This window comes from Vitis vinifera, chromosome 19, assembly GCF_030704535.1.
Source record: "Vitis vinifera cultivar Pinot Noir 40024 chromosome 19, ASM3070453v1".
Classification (NCBI taxonomy): Eukaryota; Viridiplantae; Streptophyta; class Magnoliopsida; order Vitales; family Vitaceae; genus Vitis; species Vitis vinifera.
Genome location: NC_081823.1, coordinates 11,026,522 through 11,047,400, shown reverse-complemented (window position 1 = coordinate 11,047,400; position 20,879 = coordinate 11,026,522). Strand labels below are relative to the sequence as shown.

Here is a 20,879-nt window from a genome sequence, read left to right as displayed (position 1 = left end):
TCAAAAGTATGACACTTTCCCCTCTAAAAATACACAGAGAATCCTCCTTGATCCAAGCTCCCAAGGCTCCTCTTTATAGGGCAAGTAATGGTGAAAATTTGGACAATTATCCTCATCTCATTCAAATCTAAATTCTCTTTAAAAACTCTCTTAAACTAAACCCAAACCTAAAGAAACAATAACCAAGGGTTAAGCTCTTAGAAATCTCCCAAAAACACCCCTGGGAACCCCATAAAAAAGAACAAAAAAAATGCTCACAAAAATGTCGAAATGAGTGAGAAAAAGGCAAAACTTGACCAATCGATTGAGGGGCAGCTAAAATTCCAACCAAGGATGAAAATATTGGTAATTATGGATATATAAGTACTTCAATTTTACGGATATATCGGCAGATATTTTGGAAAAAAATTTAGTAGGCCTAAAATTGATCAAAACTCATGTAAATGTAAGAAAAACCTAATAGAAATGTAATTAAAAGTATAATAAACATTTTAAAATTATTTTGTTAAAGAATTCAATATATGTATGATATGATTTGCAATATTAAATTTAATTATATCGTACTAGTCAATTAGAAATGTGAATTTTGTAAGTGTACATTCATTATAAAGCTACATGAAAATGACAAGGAATAAAGTCTTATTGTGTCATCATCACAAAAATGACAAAGAACGCACCCCTACCACTTGAAGGATCACTTCATCGAATGAGTGTATCAAAATTTAACTTTAACATATTGATTCAAGTTATGTTTGGATGCAATTCTAAGAAATTCTTATAAATTTAATTAGAGTTTTTATACTAATTTAGTTAACTTTATTCAAGCTTATAAATTTTTAAAAAGATTAATATAAAAATTAAAAAAATGCTACTTCTTATAAAAATTTTATTTTATCTTATATAAGAAATATTTTTATGTTTAATAAAAAAAATTACTAATATTACTTTTTAAAAATTATGAACTTCAACTTCATGTATGGAGTAAAATAAATAATAATAAATGATCTCAAACCAACCCTTAATTTAACTTACTAAAAATTTAATCGCACAATTTTAGCTCAAGTAATGAAAATGAAAAAAGAACAATAGAGTTACACTCCTCATATCAATCAACATGGTAAGACCAATCCTTGGAAGGAAAAATGAAATAAATATGGGAAAGAATAATAAATTACGAATGGTTCAAAGTTACTACAATAAGCAAGAAATGATAAAATAAGGTAGTTGTAAATTTCCAGGGAAAAATGAGATTCGCGTTTGACCTTTTATAATTAGGAGTCTATTTAAGATAATTTTATAATTTTACCTTTAATTAAAAGATAGAATTGAAGTCAAAATCATTTTTAAATAAAATCCTTTTAAAGTTTCCCCTTCATGCTGCGATTTTTTCCAAAAATCAATGATTTATCACCGAAATTTCACGATGAAATTGGTGAAGAATGAGCTATTCATAGGAGAAAATAAAAATTGGGTCAAAATAATTGTTGGAATCTCATTTTATGGGCAAAATCTAGTCATTGGATCATCATATAGCCATTGGAATACCCTCACAACCATTGGATCACATCTAGATTCAATTTGGGTCATCGAATGCATAGGAATTTAACCATTGGAAGGTTGGGCATGGTTTGGAACGTCAAATCAACGTGAGCGTGATCTAGGCCATCAGATCACGCTCAAATAAGCATAGCAAATTTTCCATAAAATCAATGATTTATCGGCGAAAGGTTGACACTTTTTTTACGCTACCACCGATTAATTGAAAAAATCAGCGATTTATCGCCTCCAATTGATATGTCAATGATATTTTGGCAATTTTTGGTGAAATTTTTCCCCTCTAATATATCACTGGAAAATTTCGTGTCGAAGCTTCCCGATACATGATATATCACCAATATATCCTATTATTTTCGTCCCTTGGACAAGTTAAAATAGGCCAAAAAGAGTTTTGGATTGTCAAAAAGTACCTAAATGAGTTCTAATCATGTTAAAACTTTAGGAACACCTAGGGTACCTCTAAAGTCACGATATGGATCCAAAAAATCCCTCCAAAAGGTCTCCAAAATTGGCCTAAGAGTCAATGTCAAAGCTTAGTAATATGTGAGTCACTAAGAAGCGCAATGAACAGCTAAGCAAAAGGGTATCTCACACACACTACACGAAAACGCAAGGCAAAAGGGACTAGGTATAATGAATAACATGTGCTATGAGGACAAAATGGAGGGTCTACACCTTCACAAAATTTATCATAATAAAGAACCTCTCTATCATGGACTTAAGGTTTTCCTAAGCTCATGTGCGGCACTTAGACAACTTAAGCCACTTGACGTTGCTAAGTAAGCCTTTTCCACATACTTAGATTTCTTTGTTGAGTTATGCTCACAACTTGGAACTTAAAAACACTAAAGGAAGCAACACTTAAGAGATTTTTTGGAAGAATGGAACTTGTTTTGCACTACGATGCTTTACAAGGCTAGATTACTCTCAAGTGCTTGGTGCTTGGCCAAATGAGGCCAGTCTCTATCTATAGGCACCCAAGAAATTCTCTAGAACCCACAAAGGTTCCTTCCATCTCTGGAATTCTCTAGAATTACCTACACACTTTCTATCTACAAAGTATGTACAAGATGACTCTTGAAACTCTCTAGATATCTCCACATTCTTTCCTTGTCTTCCATCATTGTGTAGAGATATGTGGATATCTCTACTTTTCTCTATTATCTTCCACACTCCTCCACTAGTATAGATGACTCCAAGAGGTTCTAAAGGTTTCATGTTCTCCTTTAAAAGCTCAATGGAGGGTCATTAATTTGACCAAGTTGTGACATTATGCTCCTTATCACTTTTAGCCCACCTTATTTGGTAATTTTCTCTTTATTTTATACATGCATTCAAATAGAAAAGAAAATTCTTGAGAAAACACCCTATTTTTGGTCAAGACATATTTTAGGCCACATCTTCAAACCCTTTCCATGATATTTCTCCGGTGGTAATATTTGTTGAAGAAAATGGCAATACTTTACCCATATTTTTAGAATTTTTCTTAACCCCTGCTTTGTCCACCAAAATGTTCAATTACCCAAAAATTTAGTGAAACTAACATGTTTTTTAAAACCAAGTCTCACAATAAAAGCACATCAAATTCGTCTAAAAAGTACATATTTTATTGTATGAACAATGGAGTGGGATGTGAACTCATAGCATTCACATTACCAGTCTCAAACTTGATAAGGCATGTACAAAACTCCCTTCTAGAACTATATATGGAGTGGGATATGAACTCAAAGCCTTTTTTACATCTATTTCAAAGCTTAAAGGGATACATGTCATTACCTCAAGGGACAATTAATGGGAGTAATATATGAAGTTAATGTCGCATAATAACAGTCCCAATAGTGAAGAAACAACCCTCCTAACATTTATGTTGTGGCATACATAGCCTTGAAAAATGTTTTACACCTGTCTTTTCACTTCTTTAAACAAAAAATTGATGGTAGATTTCCCTTTTTTTTTTTTTTTTTAAGAAATAGACTGATTTTCTTGAGCAATGTAGATCTTATTTAATGAGGAAAATTATCTTTATTTTCATCATACATAGCGCAAGTAACAATTGATATATAATTGATAATATCATTTCCCTCTTTTCTCATTGCCCTCCATATATTTGGAGTCATTGTACACTCTAGCTGCGTCGTTTTCTGTCCCTTTTTTACGTGAACCCTCAAACTGAGGGTCATTCCAGTTTTCGCAAAGATCGTATATTCCAAATCTACGATCCAGCAAACAAGGACCAACTGGTCCGACCATCCACCAGCACTTGCTATCACATCGGCTCGTATCCCTCTTCTCAACGTATATATTAAACCAATGGGATTCTCCTCCCCACCAGAACTTGCAGAAGTATAAGGTAGTGCCCCAAAAGTTTGGCCGAAAACGGAATTCAAAGAATTGATCAGGGGCCAGGACATGAGTGCCAAGGTCATCATCATCGGATTGACAGTGGAGATTAAGATCTAAGCCACTGCCCAAGTCATTGGTAATCCTTAGATCCACTTTCTTTTCTACAACCCAAGGACCTCCATCACACAAACGAACAAGAAACACAAGCAGCACAAATGAAAACAAATATCTACTGAATGGAAGAAACATGTTTGTAATCTTTGTTTTGGGAATGAATTGATGTTTGGTTTCTTTCATTTTTATATTGAAGCCTTTGTGCTTCGCATGCTCCTTGACAACTAATAGCTTACATGGCTATAAGAGAAAACATTCAATTAAGTTGGATTTATCTGGAGCAATAAAGAGCTTGATCATAAGTTTTTCTTGATAAACTTGCCAATTAAATGAAGCTTCCAAATCACATTTAATATGCTAGATGAATCATTTATTATGTTATGTAAGTTAATAGAAATAAATTGTAATACTAACTCATTCAGGATAGAGTAAATTGCTCCTCAGTTTTATGATCAAGAAAGGGGATCATATATGGATCATATAATGAAAAGATTTCTGTGATATTGGTGATTTTTTAACACGTATACTTGTTATTTTTCTGACCCAGAAAGGGAACCAGTTATGGATTGTTCACTATTCATATGTTTCCTCATGTAGGCATCAATGTTTGCTTTTATTTTGACTATACTAGATAAAATAAAATAAAATAAAAAATAGTGAATTGAGTGGTCAAGGGAATTGTTACCAGCCCATTTTGATTTTATTTATTTATTGAAAAACAACTATGTGATTCTTTCTTTTAAAAATTATTTTTTATTTTTTATTTTTTGATTTGTAGTCAACGCTTCGAAATTTTGAAAACACCTCATAATTTTTATTATTGCATTTGTTTGTCTTTTTCTCTTGCTTTATTTCCTGCATTAATTGTCATTTTCTAACTTCTTTTTCTTTTTCTTTTTTTCTTTTGCTTTTGTTTTTTATTTACTACATTAATTGTCATTTTCTAGCCTCAATTTTGCCTTTGTGTCTAATTTACTCTATTATGTTAGGGTTGTTTGATTAAAAGGGTCTTTAAAAACCCAATTTTGAAATTTAACCTCCCACCCTTTTTTGGTCTCATTCGGATAAAAATGCCCTCATTATTTTCTTGTAAAAATAACTCTCTTTTAAAACCTATATATAAATACTTGAAATAGCAAAAGGCATTTACATCAAAAATGGGTTTTTTTTTCAAGAAAAAACATAGAAATGGTTAGATTCAAAATTTGGGGATTATTTCATCCATTTTAACCAAATATTTCTTATTATTATCAGTACTACTATTAAATATTAGTATTATTACTAATATTAGTTATTATGCATAATATTAGTATTATATATATTAATATTATTAATAGAACTAATGTATTCTTATTAATATTATACTTGTTATTATGATTATTATTATTTACATTATTATTCATATTATTAATATTATTATTAATTTATACGTTTATTATTATGATATCATTTATTGCAAACCAACCTTATGATATATGTATATAAAACTTGTGGGTTTTATTACAAAATCATTTATGATAGTAATTCACTAAATTGTTACAAAAGTCAAGATATAGATATGACACAAATTTATATTAATCTTACAACGTATACAATTAGAAGAAGATAGTAAAGTATAGACAATATTTTCATGTTCTTGGAATGTAATTTGCCAAAATCTATTTTTACAATCTAGAGGAGAAAAGTATTTATAACCTTGAATAAAATTAATTAAAGAATCTTTATTTGGAATCCTATATGCATCAGATACACTATCATTTCAATGATACACATCTCTATACACCTACCTATTTTAAAACATCTACCCACCCTAGCTAGTACCTAACCGTATTTCTTTCCCAATTTTTTTTTCTCTTTCATTTCCTTCCTTTCTCCTTCATCTTCTCCCTCAATTATTTTTTTTCATTGGCAACCTGGTTCCCTACTTTCTTTATTTTAAGATAAGTTGGTCAATTTAGCTTTGTAGCAAGTTTTTCATTTTTAAAAATGGTTTTTAGAAATAGTAAAAAGAAAATCCAATTGTAAAATAAAGTAATTGAGCATTTAATAAAATATGATTTAAAAGGTGATAGTTTTTAAAAAGTAATATTTAAGTATTTATATTATGAGATTTGTGTTCAATGAAATCAACTTTTATGAATAAATTGTTCTATGATTTAACAATCAATTATTAATATCAATGTTTTTAAAATTAGACTAGCTATTGAATTGAAAAAGTTATTAATTTATGTGTAGACCCCCTCAGATAGAAAGGTTTTTTTTTATTTTATTTTATTTTTTTCTTGACCACCCTGAGAAGGAGCCGTTCTTGGGCAACCAAATAGGACTTTGGTGGGTGAGCTGTTCTGGGCGGCCATAGGACTAATAGGTAGGTTGCTCTGAGGGGCCGTAGGACCAAGGTGTGAGTTGTTTCTAGGCTTCAGAGGGGACAAGAAAAAGGGAGGTAAGGAGCTGAGCTTGTGGGGAGACAGAGCAAAGGGCGGAGATTTTGTTTTTTCTTAGCTGAAACAGAGAGCAGCTTGAAGCTCAAGGTTTCTAGCTGAAGAGGATTGCTTTTCGTTAGTTGACGACCTCATTTCGGTATTTGTCTTGAACTTTCCCTCTGTACCATTGGTTTTTCGAACGCATTGAATCAAGCATGAAATATGTTTCCATTCAAGGGTGCATTCATTTGTTTATCTTTTTTTATCATATTCTGTTTTGGTTTGGTTGTTTTTCCATAGTTGTGTTTGTTTCAAATTGCTCTGTTTTGCTTCCCGAGTGTGCTCCCTTGTATTTATGAATAAATAAGGCATGGAGTTGTGGGTGTATGGGTTGGTCAATGATGCCTATAAAGTGTTTGAAGCTAGCCCAATTGAGTGCTTTTCGAATATGCTTTTGTGGAATTCAATTTTGAGGGCTAATGTGGCTTATGGGTATTGTGAAGAAGCACTTGAAATTTGTTGTAGAATGCAAAAGCTAGGGGTTTCAGCTGATGTGTTTGCTTTTCCTTTGGTTATAAGGGTTTGCACTTTGATGGGTAGTCGCAAATTGCGTAGGAGCGTTCATGAGCATGTTGTGGAAATGGGGTTTCAGTGGAATCTTCATGTGGGGAATGAATTGATGGGAATGTATGGGAAGATTGGGAGAATGGACAGTGTGCACAAAATGTTTGATAGAATGGCTGTTAGGAGTTGTGTTTCTTGGAATACTATGATTTTGGGTTATGCACTTAGTTATGATTGTCATGGTGCTTCAGAAATGTTTCAAATGATGGGGTTTTATTGAAGGCTACCTGGCATATTCCTTGCCTTTGTTAACCCCAATGGGCCAAGGATTCCCCCTCAACAACCCCACCCCCCCCCCCCCCCCCCCCCTAATTCTCTTTTTAATGTAATGTTAAAAATTCTATCCTCAATTAACCTTCCAAAATTCACATTTATTTTAATTTTTAATTTCCAAAATACTAATTTTTACATTTATTTATTTTAATCCTTATTATTTTCATTATTATTATTACTTTATTTATTTATTTATTTATTTATTTATTTTAAAATTCCATCTTTAAATAATTATTCAAAATTCCTATTTCCAAATTTAATTCTCAATTTTCGAAATTCCAAATTTTCAATTTCCAAATTTAATTTTCAATTTCCAAAATTCCAATTTTCAAATTTATTTATTTAATCATTATTATTTTCGTTATTATTATTATTATTTTATTTATTTATTTTTAAATTTTCCATCTTTAAATAATTCTTCAAAATTCTTATTTCCAAATTTAGTTCCCAATTTCCGAAATTCCAATTTTCAATTTTTGAATTTAATTTCCAATTTCCAAAATTCCAATTTTCACATTTATTTATTTATTTATTATTATTTTCGTTATTATTATTATTATTCTATTTATTTATTTATTTATTTTTAAAATATCATCTTTAAATAATTCTTTAAAATTTCAGTTTCGAAATTTAACTTCCAAAATTTCAATTTTCACATTTATTTAATTAATCATTATTATTTTAGTTATTATTATTATTCTATTTATTTATTTATTTATTTATCTACTTTTAAATTTTCATCTTTAAATAATTCTTCAAATTTCGGTTTCCAAATTTAATTTCCAATTTTCAAAATTCCAATTTTCACATTTATTTATTTAATCATTATTATTTTCATTATTATTATTACTCTATTTATTTATTTATTTTTAAAATTCCAACTTTAAATAATCCTTTAAAATTTTGGTTTCCAAATTTAATTTCAAATTTCCAAAATTCCAATTTTCACATTTATTTATTTAATCATTATTATTTTCATTATTATTATTCTATTTATTTATTTATTTTTAAAATTCCATCTTTAAATAATTCTTCAAAATTCCAATTTCCAAATTTAATTTCCAATTTCCAAAATTCCAATTTTCACATTTATTTATTTAATCATTATTATTATTATTCTATTTATTTATTTATTTTTAAAATTCCATCTTTAAATAATTCTTCAAAATTCTAATTTCCTAATTTAACTTCCAATTTCCCAAAATTTCAATTTTCACGTTTATTTATTTGATCATTATTATTTTTGTTATTATTTAATTTATTTTTTTATTTTTTTTATTTTTTTAAATTTCATCTTTAAATAATTCTTCAAAATTCCGATTCCCAAATTTGATTCCCAATTTCCAAAATTCCAATTTTTTACATTTATTCATTTAATCATTATTATTTTCGTTATTATTATTATTCTATTTTATTTATTTATTTATTTATTTATTTTTAAAAATTCCATCTCTAAATAATTCTTCAAAATTCCGATTTTCAAATTTAAATCCCAATTTCCGAAATTCCAATTTTCCAATTTCCAATTTCCAAAATTCCAATTTTCACATTTATTTATTATTATTATCATTATTATTATTATTATTATTATTATTATTATTATTATTATTTTATTTATTTTTAAAAAATTCCATCTTCAAATAATTTCCAAGATTCCAATTTTCATAATTTAATTTTCATAATTCTAATTCTCAAATAATTTTCAAAATTCTAATTTCTTTCAATTTAATTTCCAAAGTTCCAATTCCTTAATTTAATTTTCAAAACTTTAATTCTCAAATAATTTTAAAAGTTCCAATTACTTCCAAATTTAATTTCCAAAATTCCAATTCTTAAATTTAATTTCCAAGACTCCAATTTTCAAATAATTCTTGAGACTCCAATTTTCAAATAAATTTCAAAATCTAGTTTTCTCTCAAACAATTTTAATTCCACTTTGGTTTCCAAATAATCTTCTGTTTCTATTGATTTTACATAAGTAAGAATGAATTTTTCTTAATTTCGAAATAATGAAATTTGTGAGACCAATTCATATGAGATAAATTGGGCTTCGGTATGGCCTACATATGAGTTTTCTCTTCTAATTGTCGATTGTTATACTTAATGAATGTTGCTTGATCTTAGTTTTGCTCTTTGATATGCATGTGATAATTTTATACTTGAGCTAACTTTGTTTCCATGATAACGCACTATTACTTGCTGCCAAGGTACACTCCCACTCCCACTTTGCTTACTCTTACGCGTATTTCGCTTTATTATTTGATCATTTCATTGGTATCCATTGATTTTCTTATCAATTGACACATTGCTTCATCTTATTTAATAGAAACCCATTTTTTAGGAGCTTAGAGGGGTGCTACGGTCTTTATCGTACATTCCCAATAAGTAGTAACCTGACCCTCGAACCTAGATTTGGTTTTTCACACACCGTTTTTTTCAAACAAGGAGTCACACTTAGAGTTTTCTATCTTATTTTGTTTTCCCTTTAAAAATAAAACAAAAATAAGTAATGACTCCACGTCTTTTAAAAAAATAAAATAAAATTTTTACCAAATAAATAAAAAAAGGAGTTTCATCTTTGAGTGAGAACACATCAAACCAAAATGCAGGTCCACATTATGATTCATTGATTGTTTAATAATTCAATTATTATTAAATTAAACCATAGTATCAATATAATTTTATAAATATATAATTTATATTTATTAAAATTTAAAATAATTATAAAAAATTATATTTATATAATAACATGTTATTACCAAATTGAATCATAATAAAAATAAATATAAGTATACTAATATTTTAAAATTTATTATATAAGATATCTAGATTATTTAAACATAAAGATATATTCATGATGGAAAAGAAATTCTATAATTTTATCTACATGTTAAAATGATATATTCTATTACTTTATAATTTTCAAAATTATTATGGCAACAATTTTTTAACAAAATAAGTGTAATAATTTTGAAAATTATAAAGTAGATATTTAAAATATTTATTGTTGACAACTTATAAATATCTACCTATTATAGGGTAAAAATATTTTTCAAAAATTGAAAAAGAATGTAGATGGTTTCGATTAGATCAACAGAACAAAAAAAACAATAAATAAATAAATAAATAAATAAATAAAATTGAAAAAAGAAAAGTGAAAAAGGAAAAAGGGAGAGATCAAAATCTAGGAGAGATGTAGGGCAGTTCCTTGAATTAGAACATGAGAAAAAAGACATGCAAAACCTTGAGGCTGCCCCAATATTCGACTATTGGCCGGGTGAAATTGAGCTCTCGCTTTATTTTCCTAAGCAAACAGCCCATTGGATCGGCCCAAATCACCATTTCCAAAGAAAAAGAAAAAAAAACCCACAAAAACAAATAATAAAGCAAAAAGGGAAATTATTAAAATCTTGCAAGAGATGAGAGGAAAGAGCTTTCAATCTTGAAAGTAAAGAAGAGAAGAAACAGCTTATTGGGTAGGGATGAGAGGAAAGAGCTCTCAAAAGCGCCATGGAGCAATGGGTCGCCTGGGTACTCCTAAAGGCAATGACAGAAACCCTAGGGGGGACTTGATCTATATATATAGAGACGAGTGTTTTTTTTTCTCCGTTTTGCCCTTGGCTGTCCTCATTCTAAGGCGGTTTGGAGAAGGGTATTTGTGAAATTAAATTATTGCAGGAATAATTACCTAGTCATGATTCTAATTTTAAAAAAAAAAAAAAAAAAAAAACTTTGAATTTATGTAATTATTAAATGAAATTTAACTTAGATTGGAAGGTTATACTTCTCATGATCACTTGTTATGTGTGGTGGGCATAAACCAACAATATAATAAGAGAATTTAATTTTAATAGAACCTTTAAGGCCAAGAGTAATAATTTTTTAATTACAAGTACTAATTTTAATTGTAACTAAATATTTATTTGACAACTATGTAAACCCCCTTTTTCTAACGCACGTGACTCATTTTATTTTTTCCTTTCAAAAGTTGATTTTTTAGAAATTTTGAATCTTCATTTAATTTAATTTTTTTATTATTTAAGGAAAAATAAAATAAAATAACAAATCTTAAATAATTCTTTATTAAAAGTACAAGCAAGGTATCCAAATAAGATTACAAATTCTACTATACTTATTAGGAAGATACTATAAAATAACATCTTTCCAAGCCCTAAACATTTCTCTATAAATATTATAACATTCTTATTAAAAACAATTTCAAATTAATAATTTTAATTTATTCATAAAAAGTAATTTATTACAAATTTAATTTTTATTTAATTTTAAATTTATTTTTAAAATGTTTAATTTTAGTTCTTAAAAGGTTTATTGAATGCAATTTTTTAGAAAAAGAAAAAGATTAAATTTTTATTTGTTTCGAAGAAATTATTTTTGTTGAATTTTTTAGGAGAAGGGATGAATCTTTCCAAATTTTATTAATAAAAGTATTTCTATTTTATTTTTATTTAAGAAAAATGCTTTTTACAATATAAATCACAAGTTTACAAAAAGGAATTTCAACCCAATTTTATTAAAAAAGTTTAATTTTATTTAGAAAAATAATTTTTACCAATTATTTAGAAAAAGGATTTTACAAATTTGTTTCTCGAGAAGGATTACAATTTTATTAAGACGGAATTTTTGGATTTTATCTAAAAAGGAAATTGTTTACCAATTTATTAAAAAAGATTTTTTTAATTCAATTTTTATTCAAAAGGTCCTTTTTACAACTTTTATTTACAGAAATTATTTCCAAATAAAAGTTTACTATTTAATAAGAGATTTTTATTTTGAAAAGAAAATGGTAATTCAAAATTTTCCAACAGTTTAATAATTAAAAAGTATTTTCTGAACTTTTTTTATTAAAATAATTTTCTAGACTTTTATTAAAAAAAATTCTGGACTTTTTAATAAAATAATTTTCTAGACTTTTATTAAAATTTTTGGACTTTTATTATTATAAAAAAGACTTTTTTTATTAAAATAATTTTTTGGACTTTTTATTAAAATAATTTTGGAAATTTATTTTTGAAAAGTGTACTTTTTATTAAAATAATTTTATGAAATTTTATTAAAAATAATTTTTTGGACTTTTTTTTTAAATGGACTTTTTTATTAAAATCATTTCTCAAATTTGATTAAAAACATTCTTGATATTTTATTAAAATAATTTTCTGGAATTTTATAAAATAATTTCTGGACTTTTATATTAAAATAATTTTTGGACTTTTATTAAAATAATTTTCTGGACTTTTTTAATAAAAATATTCATCTTGGACGATTATTAAAAAAAAAATCTAGACTTTTATTTTTTTTTAAAAAAAGTTTCTAGACTATTTTATTATAAAATAAAATAAAATAAAGGTTTTCTGGACTTTTTATTAGAAACATTTCTGAATAACTTTATCAAGTAAAAAAAGAGAGAACAAAAATATAAACACAAATAAATGAACAATAAAGATAAAACTAAGGTAGCAAAAAATTTAAAACAAATTTACATATGAACAAACAACTTAAAATGTAAATATATATATATATATATATATATAAAGATAAAACTAAGAAAAACCTAAAGATCAAAAAAGGAATAAAAATAAAAAAATGAGGAAAGGGAAGTGTACCCACACGTAGCTCATAGTAAATTAATCCAAAGGAAGACTTTATACCTCCGATGCACAACTCCTGAAAGGATACCAACAGACTCACTCTCTCACCAAATACAAAAATTAAAAAAAAATTAAAAAAAAAAAAAAAGAAAGAAAAATAGAAATGAGAAAGAGAAAAAGAAAGTCGTCCCCTCATTTTCGCCCAAGGTTTCATGCCCTTTTATATGCTTCCCAAGCCTCCTTTTCTTCAACAAAATTCGACCCTCCATGTGTCAAGTATCTATGTTCAAAGCAAAAGCATGGAAGGATGGGCCCATGAATAATAAAAAATAAGGCCTAAAAATCAATAAACCTAATATCAATAGAAAATATGAACTAAGCCCAAAATAAATTTTCAAGAAATGTGCAAAACAAAAAATAATAAAAATTAACCACAAAATACCAATTCTACCATCAAAAATGGGTCTTCCATATGCTCGATCTTGTATCCATTAGGTCATTTGATGAATTTCTTGTATATCCTTTTGAATTTCTAAACTAAAACTTTTTTTTTTTTAATTCAAACCAATTAACAACTTAATCATGGTTTGTTATTATCAAAATACAATTAGGAGAACCTTTGGGCTAATAAATACCTAAAATAAAATAAATGAAAAACAAACTTACCCATTAATATAATGAAATCTAAAAATGAGGATGGGTGGTTATGGTGCGGCAATGGTAGTGGAGGTGAGGGAAAAGATGGAAGAGAAATGAAGAAAGAGAATAGGAGGAAAGAGAAAATGAGATGGAGTAAGAGAGTGAAAGGGGATGGGGCTACTGCCAATGGGGGATATCGGTTAGTTGGCCAGCGACTGGACATGGTGGTGGGTCATGGTGAGAAAAAGAAAGAAAGAAAGAAAGAAAACAAAAGGAGAGAGTGTGTTTGAGAAGAAGGTAAGAGAGAAAGAGAGTGAAGAAGAGTGAAGGGGAATAGGGCTTTTGGTGCTTATGACTAGCTAAGCAGTGGTTAGCTATGATGGTGGGTCATGGTAAGAAATAAATAAATAGAAAAAAAAAAGGTAAGGCGGGGTGGCCGGTTGTGGGTCCATAGGGGGTGAAACATATGCATATGGGATAGGAATGAGAGAAAGGAAAAATGAAAAAAGAAAGAGTAAAGGAAAAAGGAAAAGAAAAAAAAAATGGGTGGCAATTGTGGGGGTGCTCCTCTATCTTCAAAGGAGTCTTTAGGGTTTTTAGGAATGGATCGTGAGAATGAAGGGTAAAATGGTTGACCAAGATGGGTTCTCTTAAATGGGTATAATGAGCTTAAAAAAGGGTTAGAATTTTAATGGAAGTGAGTTTGAGACAAATTTAGTGGTTTACAAATATGCCCATCTTTGGTAAAGTTCACAAGTGTAGGAAATGTGAACGTTGGAGTGAAAAGAAAAAAGTGAATAATGAGTGGAACAAAGTGAACTATATTGAAGAAAAAGAAAGACCCCTAAAATTGTCCTGGCAGAACATGTGATTGCTCAAACCAAAAGAAAAACCAAAGGGACCCAAAACCTCCAAAAACAAGTAACAACAGGTTAGACAAAGAAATGGGCTCATAAGACACCTCTAAAGTTACATTGAGGATCCAAGACTCCTTATAAAAGATCTTTAAAAGTGACTTAAAAATTGATGTCAAAGTCGAGTATCAATCAAACCACCAAGAAGTACAAGAACAAATATGTATAAAAGAAAGACTACAAATGTACTATATGAGGGTACAAGGTGAAGGGAACCAAGTAGTATGACCCAAACATGTGGTATAAGACCAAAATGGATTGTGTCATGTGCGAATTTTGAAGGTGTTGTGCGAATTTCACACAACACAAGGTGTCCTGCGAAATTTTCGCACAAGCCTGGAGCGGTTGGCTTCCGAAGGTCATATCTTCCTCATTTCAGCTCCAAATCGTACACGGTTTGAAGCGTTGGATTCTTGACTTCCTGAGCTTTGAAATGGTATATAGCATGTAGAAAATAGACTTCAGGAAGTGCTCCAAAAGTATGAAAGAAGACTGTAGCTGCTGTCCTCTTTGCTTCTCTTCACTTTGCTTGCTTTTCCTCTTTGCTTCTCTTTGCTTCTCTCCTTTACTTGGCTTGTCTTAATGATCCAAAAGGCTGTAAAAACACTAAAACTAGCCACAAATATGATTAGAAGTCATTGCTAGGTCCTTAACATGCCAATTGGAATAAAGATGGAGAATTACTACACAAAAGTGCTTAAAAGATATTGAATTAAAGGTGTAAAATAGCACTTTTTGGGTAGTAATCACTCCCACTTACTTATCGCGTAGTGATACTCAAGTCTTTCCTCCGCGGTGCAAAACCTTAATTTTTATGAGTTAAATTCAATTGGTTGTGACCGCTGCAACCCAAAGCTTTACTCGTCGCAATGGTTTAGCCTCGGGTCTTCTTATTATGTAGAGTTTGAAGAGCCTGTTGTGGCGCTCAATGCCTCTCGTTGCAGCGCTTTTCACTGGGTATGTAAAAACCCTTTTTCACCTAAAAATAAAGGAAAAGTAAAAAAATAATTCCTAAACTACCAAATAATTAACTCTAAAAATTCACTAACTAAATTAAATTTGAAACAAAATAAAAAAAATGGTAAAAATCCTAACAACTAAAATAATTCAAAATTCAAAAATAAAAATTGCTCAAAGTAAAATAAAATAAAATAAATGCTCAAAATAAATCAAGATGTCTCCCGAAAAGCGTTAAAATATAAGTCGTTAGCTAGACTTTCTCCACTCTTCTACTTCGGAATTGAAAACACAACAAACACCCTTTCATTACTAAAAATGTCTCTCAAATAATGTTTCAATCATTGCCCGCTCACTGTAAAAGTTCCCTTTGATGGATGATGAATTTCTATTGCTCCTACTGGTAAAACCTTGTTAACTATGAACGGACCAGACCATCGCGATCTTAATTTACCCGAAAAATGCTTGAGACGTGAGTTGAAAAGAAGAACTTGTTGGCCAACTTCAAAATTGCACTTCTGAATATGCTTATCATGCCATCTTTTTGCCTTATCCTTATAAATCTTAGCATTCTCATAAGCATTATTACATAACTCCTCCATCTCATTTAATTGTAACAATCTCTTCTCCCCTGCAGTTTGTGAGTCAAAAGTCAAAAATTTAACAGCTCAAAATGATTTGTGCTCCAACTTAATCGGAAGATGACAAGATTTACCATAAACCAATTTATATGGAAACATCCCAATAGGTGTCTTGAATGTCGTTCTATAAGCCCATAAAGCATCATCCAAATTACTTGACCAATCTCTCCTAGAAGAATTAATTTTTTTCTTCAGAATTCGCTTGAGCTCATGATTAGATACCTTAACTTGACCACTTGTTTGCGGATGATAAGAAGTAGCTATACGATGTGTTACTCCATATTTACCCAGTAGTGACTCAAATTGACTGTTATAAAAATGAAATCACCTATCACTTATGATAGCTTTGGGTATACTAAATCTTGCAAAAATGTTTTTCTTAAGAAATTTAACCACCACCCTAGCATTATTGGTCTGCAGCGCCTCAGCTTCAACCCATTTGGAAATGTAATCTACAACAACCAAAATAAAACGATTAGCATAAGAGGATGGAAAATGACCCATAAAATCAATACCCCATACATTAAACAATTTTATTTCTAAATATTTGTTAAAGGCATCTCATTTTTCCTAAATATATTCCCAATCCTTTGAAATCTATCACAATTGGCAACAAAATTAAATGAATCTTTAAAAAAAGAAAGCCAATAAAATCCTTATTGTAAAACTTTGGCTGCAATTTTAGTAGCTCCAAAATGTCCTCCAACTTCATGGGAATGACAATGATACAGAATACTCTCCATCTCCTCTTCCGGTACACATCTCCTAATTTTTTGATCGACACATTGCTTATATAGGAAATGATCATCCCATATATAGTACTTGAGATCCGAGATAAACTTCTTTCTCCTTTGATAAGTAAGCTCGAGAAGCAAAATCTTCTTAGCCAAATAGTTGACAATGTCTGCATACCATGGCGCTTCTTCAACTGCAAAAAGTTGCTCATTAGGAAATATTTCATTAATATCATCATCAACTCCTTCATTAGGCTTCACATGATCCATCCAAGAAAGATGATCTACAACTAAGTTCTTGGTTCCTTTCTTGTCTTTTATTTCCAAGTCAAATTCTTATAGCAGTAAGATCTAACGAAGTAGCCTTGGCTTTGCATCTTTCTTAGCAAACAAATACCTCAAAGTCGAATGGTCGGTATATGCAATCACCTTAGAACCTATCAAATAAGACCGAAATTTGTCAAAAGCATAAACAATTGCTAAAAGATCTTTTTTAGTATTTGCATAATTTGCTTAAGCCTCTATTAAAACCTTGCTAGCATAATAAATCACGTGAAATTTTTTGCCTTTCCACTACCCTAAAACAACACCTATAGTAAAGCCACTAGCATCACACACCAATATAAAAGGCAATTCCCAATCGGGTGCAACAATAACAGGAGAAGATATCAACTTAGACTTAAGAGTTTCAAAAGCATTTAAACATTCTTTAAAAAAATAAAAATTTGCATTCTTAACTAATAAATCACAAAGAGTTTTAGAAATTTTTGAAAAGTCCTTAATGAATCTTCTATAAAATCCTGCATGACTAAGAAAACTTCTAAATCCCTTAACATTTGTAGGTGGTAGAAGCTTCTCAATCACATCTATCTTGGCACGATCCACCTCAATTCCTTTTACAGAAATTCGATGTCCCAACACAATACCTTATCTTACCATAAAATGGCATTTTTTCCAGTTTAAAACCAAGTTTGTGTCAACACATCATTGCAAAACAAAGAAAGATTAAAAAGACAATCCTCAAAAGAAGAACCAAAAATAGAAAAATCATTCATAAACACTTCCATGTATTTTTCAATCATATCGGAGAAAATGGACATCAAGCAATGTTGAAAAGTGGTCGAAGCATTGCATAAACTGGATGGCATTCATCAGTAATCAAAAGTACCATATGGGCATGTACAAGTGGTTTTATTTTGATCTTCCGATGCTATGGGGATTTGATTGTATCCCGAATCTCCATCTAGAAAACAATAATAATCATGATCGGAAAGTCTCTCCATCATTTGGTCAATGAAGGGTAAAGGAAAGTGATCCTTTCTTGTGGCATCATTGAGCTTCCAATAATCAATACAAACTCTCCAACTGGTTATTGTTCTTGTGAGGATAAGTTCGTTATTATCATTCCTCACTAGTTATACCCCCCTTCTTAGGAACTACTTGAACTGGACTTACCCATGTACAATCTAAGATTGGATAAATTATACCTACATCCAAAAGCTTTACAACCTCCTTCCTAACCATTTCTTGCATAGATGGATTTAATCTTCGTTGTGGTTGAACTATTGGCTTGTAGCTTTCTTTAAATAGGATCTTATGCATACAAATCGATGGACTTATTCCCTTGATGTCATCAATAGTCCATCCAATAGCTTTCCTATGCTCCCTCAAAACTCTTAATAGTTTTTCCTCCTCCAAATCATTCAAAGAAGAATTAATAATAATAGGATAAAAACTAGAATCTTCTAAGAAGGCATACCTGAGATGAGATGGTAATAATTTAAGTTCAAGTTTAGGAGGCTCCTTCTTTAATGTATGATTGTTAACATGAATAGCCTCTAATTCTTTAAATTTTAACTTTTTTGGAAACTCATAAGTTGGCAATGCCTCGAGATTATTAACACATTCAATTATATCATCATCATCACAAAGAGTTCCTAAAGTTCTACCATTCATTATACAATTTTCTAAAGGTGAAGTAGGAAAAGTTTCATGAAATGTTTCAGCTACCACCCTATCCAAAACACTAATTGCAAAGCATGCATCAACATCAGATGAAAATTTCATAACCTCAAAAACATTAAACGTAACTTGTTCATCTTGAACCCTTAAAATCAACTTACCTTGATAAACATCTATAAGAGTTCTACCTGTAGCAAGAAAAGGTCTTCCTAATATAAGTGGAACTTCCCGGTCTTCTTCCATATCTAATACAATAAAATCAACCTGAAATATAAACTTATCCACTTTTACCAAAACATCCTCAATAATGCCTCTTGGATGTTTGATAGATCTATCTGCAAGCTTCAAAGATACCGTAGTAGGCTTCACTTCCTTTAGTTCAAGTTTCTTGAAAATAGAAAGAGACATCATATTAACGTTTGCACCAAGATCACATAAAACTTTATCAAAATCAAAATCACCAATAGTGCAAGGTATAGTGAAACTCCTTGGATCTTTTAGCTTAGGAGGAAGCTTCCTTTGAAGAATGGTGTTGCACTCTTCAGTGAGCATCACATTCTCATTGTCAACCAATTTCCTCTTATTCGATAACACCTCCTTTAAGAATTTAGCATATTTCGGCATTTTCTCCATCATATCTAGAAAAAGGAACATTGATATGTAAGCTCTTTAAAATATCAATAAATTTAGAAAATTGCTTATCTAAATTTTGATTTTTCAGTCTTTGGGGAAAATGGATGGCATTTTATGATGATTTTGGAGTAGATGGCTACATAGGAGTGGAAGCATCTTGTTCCTTGGGAACTAAAGTATCCTCTTTATTTGCTTACTGCTCGACCTCTTTTGATTGTTCTAACTCCTTCCCACTTCTAAGAGTTATGGCATTTACATGCTCCTTAGGATTTGTCTCAATGTTACTAGGAAGTGCTACTTGAGTTCTCTCCGTTAATAACTTAGAAATCTTCCCCACTTGATCCTCAAGGTTGCGAATACTTGCACCTTAGTTCCTGAAATTTGCTTTAGTATCATCAATAAAATCGTTAGTCTTTTGTATAAATTAGGTGAAAACTTCTTCCAAGTTTGGATTCTTCTCTTGAGATTCGAAACCGGATGGTGGTTTTTGCACATTAGCATTGTTACTCCATGAGAAGTTCGGATGATTCTTCCACCCTTGGTTGAAATAATTGGAGTTAGGATTGTATTAACGTTGATTATTGGCCACGTAGTTCACTTGTTCGGATGAATTTGCTTCATATGGGCCTCCAGCTTGACACTCTAAGCTAGAATGGTTACCCACACAATTTTCACAGACTAAATTAGAAACGACAGCAACATTCATTTTCTTAAAATTATTATTTAAAACTGCAACTTGAGAGCCAAATTATTAAAAGTATCAATATCATGAATGTCGATTGTCCTCTTTTGTGCATTTCTATCCGTAGACTTCAATAAATTGTTGCTAGCCATCACTTCTATAAGTTAATATCCATCCTCTAGTGTCTTATTAATAAAAGCTCCTTCGTTTGCTGCATCCACCATGGTTTGAGTATTAGGGTGCAAACTATTGTAGAATGTTTGCACTTGCATCCACATTGGTAAGCCATGGTGTGGGTACTTTCTTAAAAGATCTTTGAACCTCTCCCAAACTTCATAAAGAGACTCTTGATCTTGCTGTAAAAAGTTAGTTATATCATTCCTCATCTTTGTAGATTTTAACGGTGGGAAGTATTTAGCAAGAAAAGCATTAACCAGTCCATCCCATGTAGTGATTGTCCCCATAGGTAATGAAGTTAATCATGCCTTATCCTTGTTATTTAGAGAGAATGGAAACAATCGAAGTCTTATTGCATCATCGGTCACACCATTATGCTTGAAGGTATCACAAATTTCTAAGAAATTTGCAATATGTAGATTAGGATCATCATTGGCCAATCCTCTAAATTGAACCAAAGATTGAATCATTTGAATAATTGTCGATTTGATCTCAAAATTGTTAGATTGGATGGGTGGCCTTCGAATGCTTGAGACACCCACATTAGGAACAAAATAATCCTTGAGTGCCCTATTTGAGACTTCATTATCACCTTTATTC

The 20,879-nt window shown here is 29.9% G+C and overlaps 1 protein-coding gene, 1 non-coding gene and 1 pseudogene across 2 annotated transcripts; 1 reads left to right on the top strand and 2 right to left on the bottom strand.

Annotated features, from left to right (window-relative positions):
- Nucleotides 1-3,630: 3,630 nt before the first annotated feature.
- On the bottom strand, nucleotides 3,631-4,149 carry LOC104877679 (S-protein homolog 20). The gene has a single exon (XM_010646450.1). The coding sequence runs from the start codon at nucleotides 4,147-4,149 to the stop codon at nucleotides 3,631-3,633; it is 519 nt and encodes a 172-aa protein (XP_010644752.1).
- Nucleotides 4,150-15,722: 11,573 nt separating this feature from the next.
- On the bottom strand, nucleotides 15,723-19,411 carry LOC132253337 (uncharacterized; annotated as a pseudogene).
- A 973-nt stretch (nucleotides 19,412-20,384) lies between these two features.
- Nucleotides 20,385-20,491, top strand: LOC132253506 (small nucleolar RNA R71). Its single transcript, XR_009465355.1, has one exon. It is a non-coding gene; the product is annotated as a small nucleolar RNA R71 (small nucleolar RNA).
- Nucleotides 20,492-20,879: the final 388 nt, after the last annotated feature.

Coding starts and splice junctions, on each gene's coding strand:
- LOC104877679 (XM_010646450.1), bottom strand. CDS start 4,149: ATGTTTCTTCCATTCAGTAGATATTTGTTTTCATTTGTGCTGCTTGTG.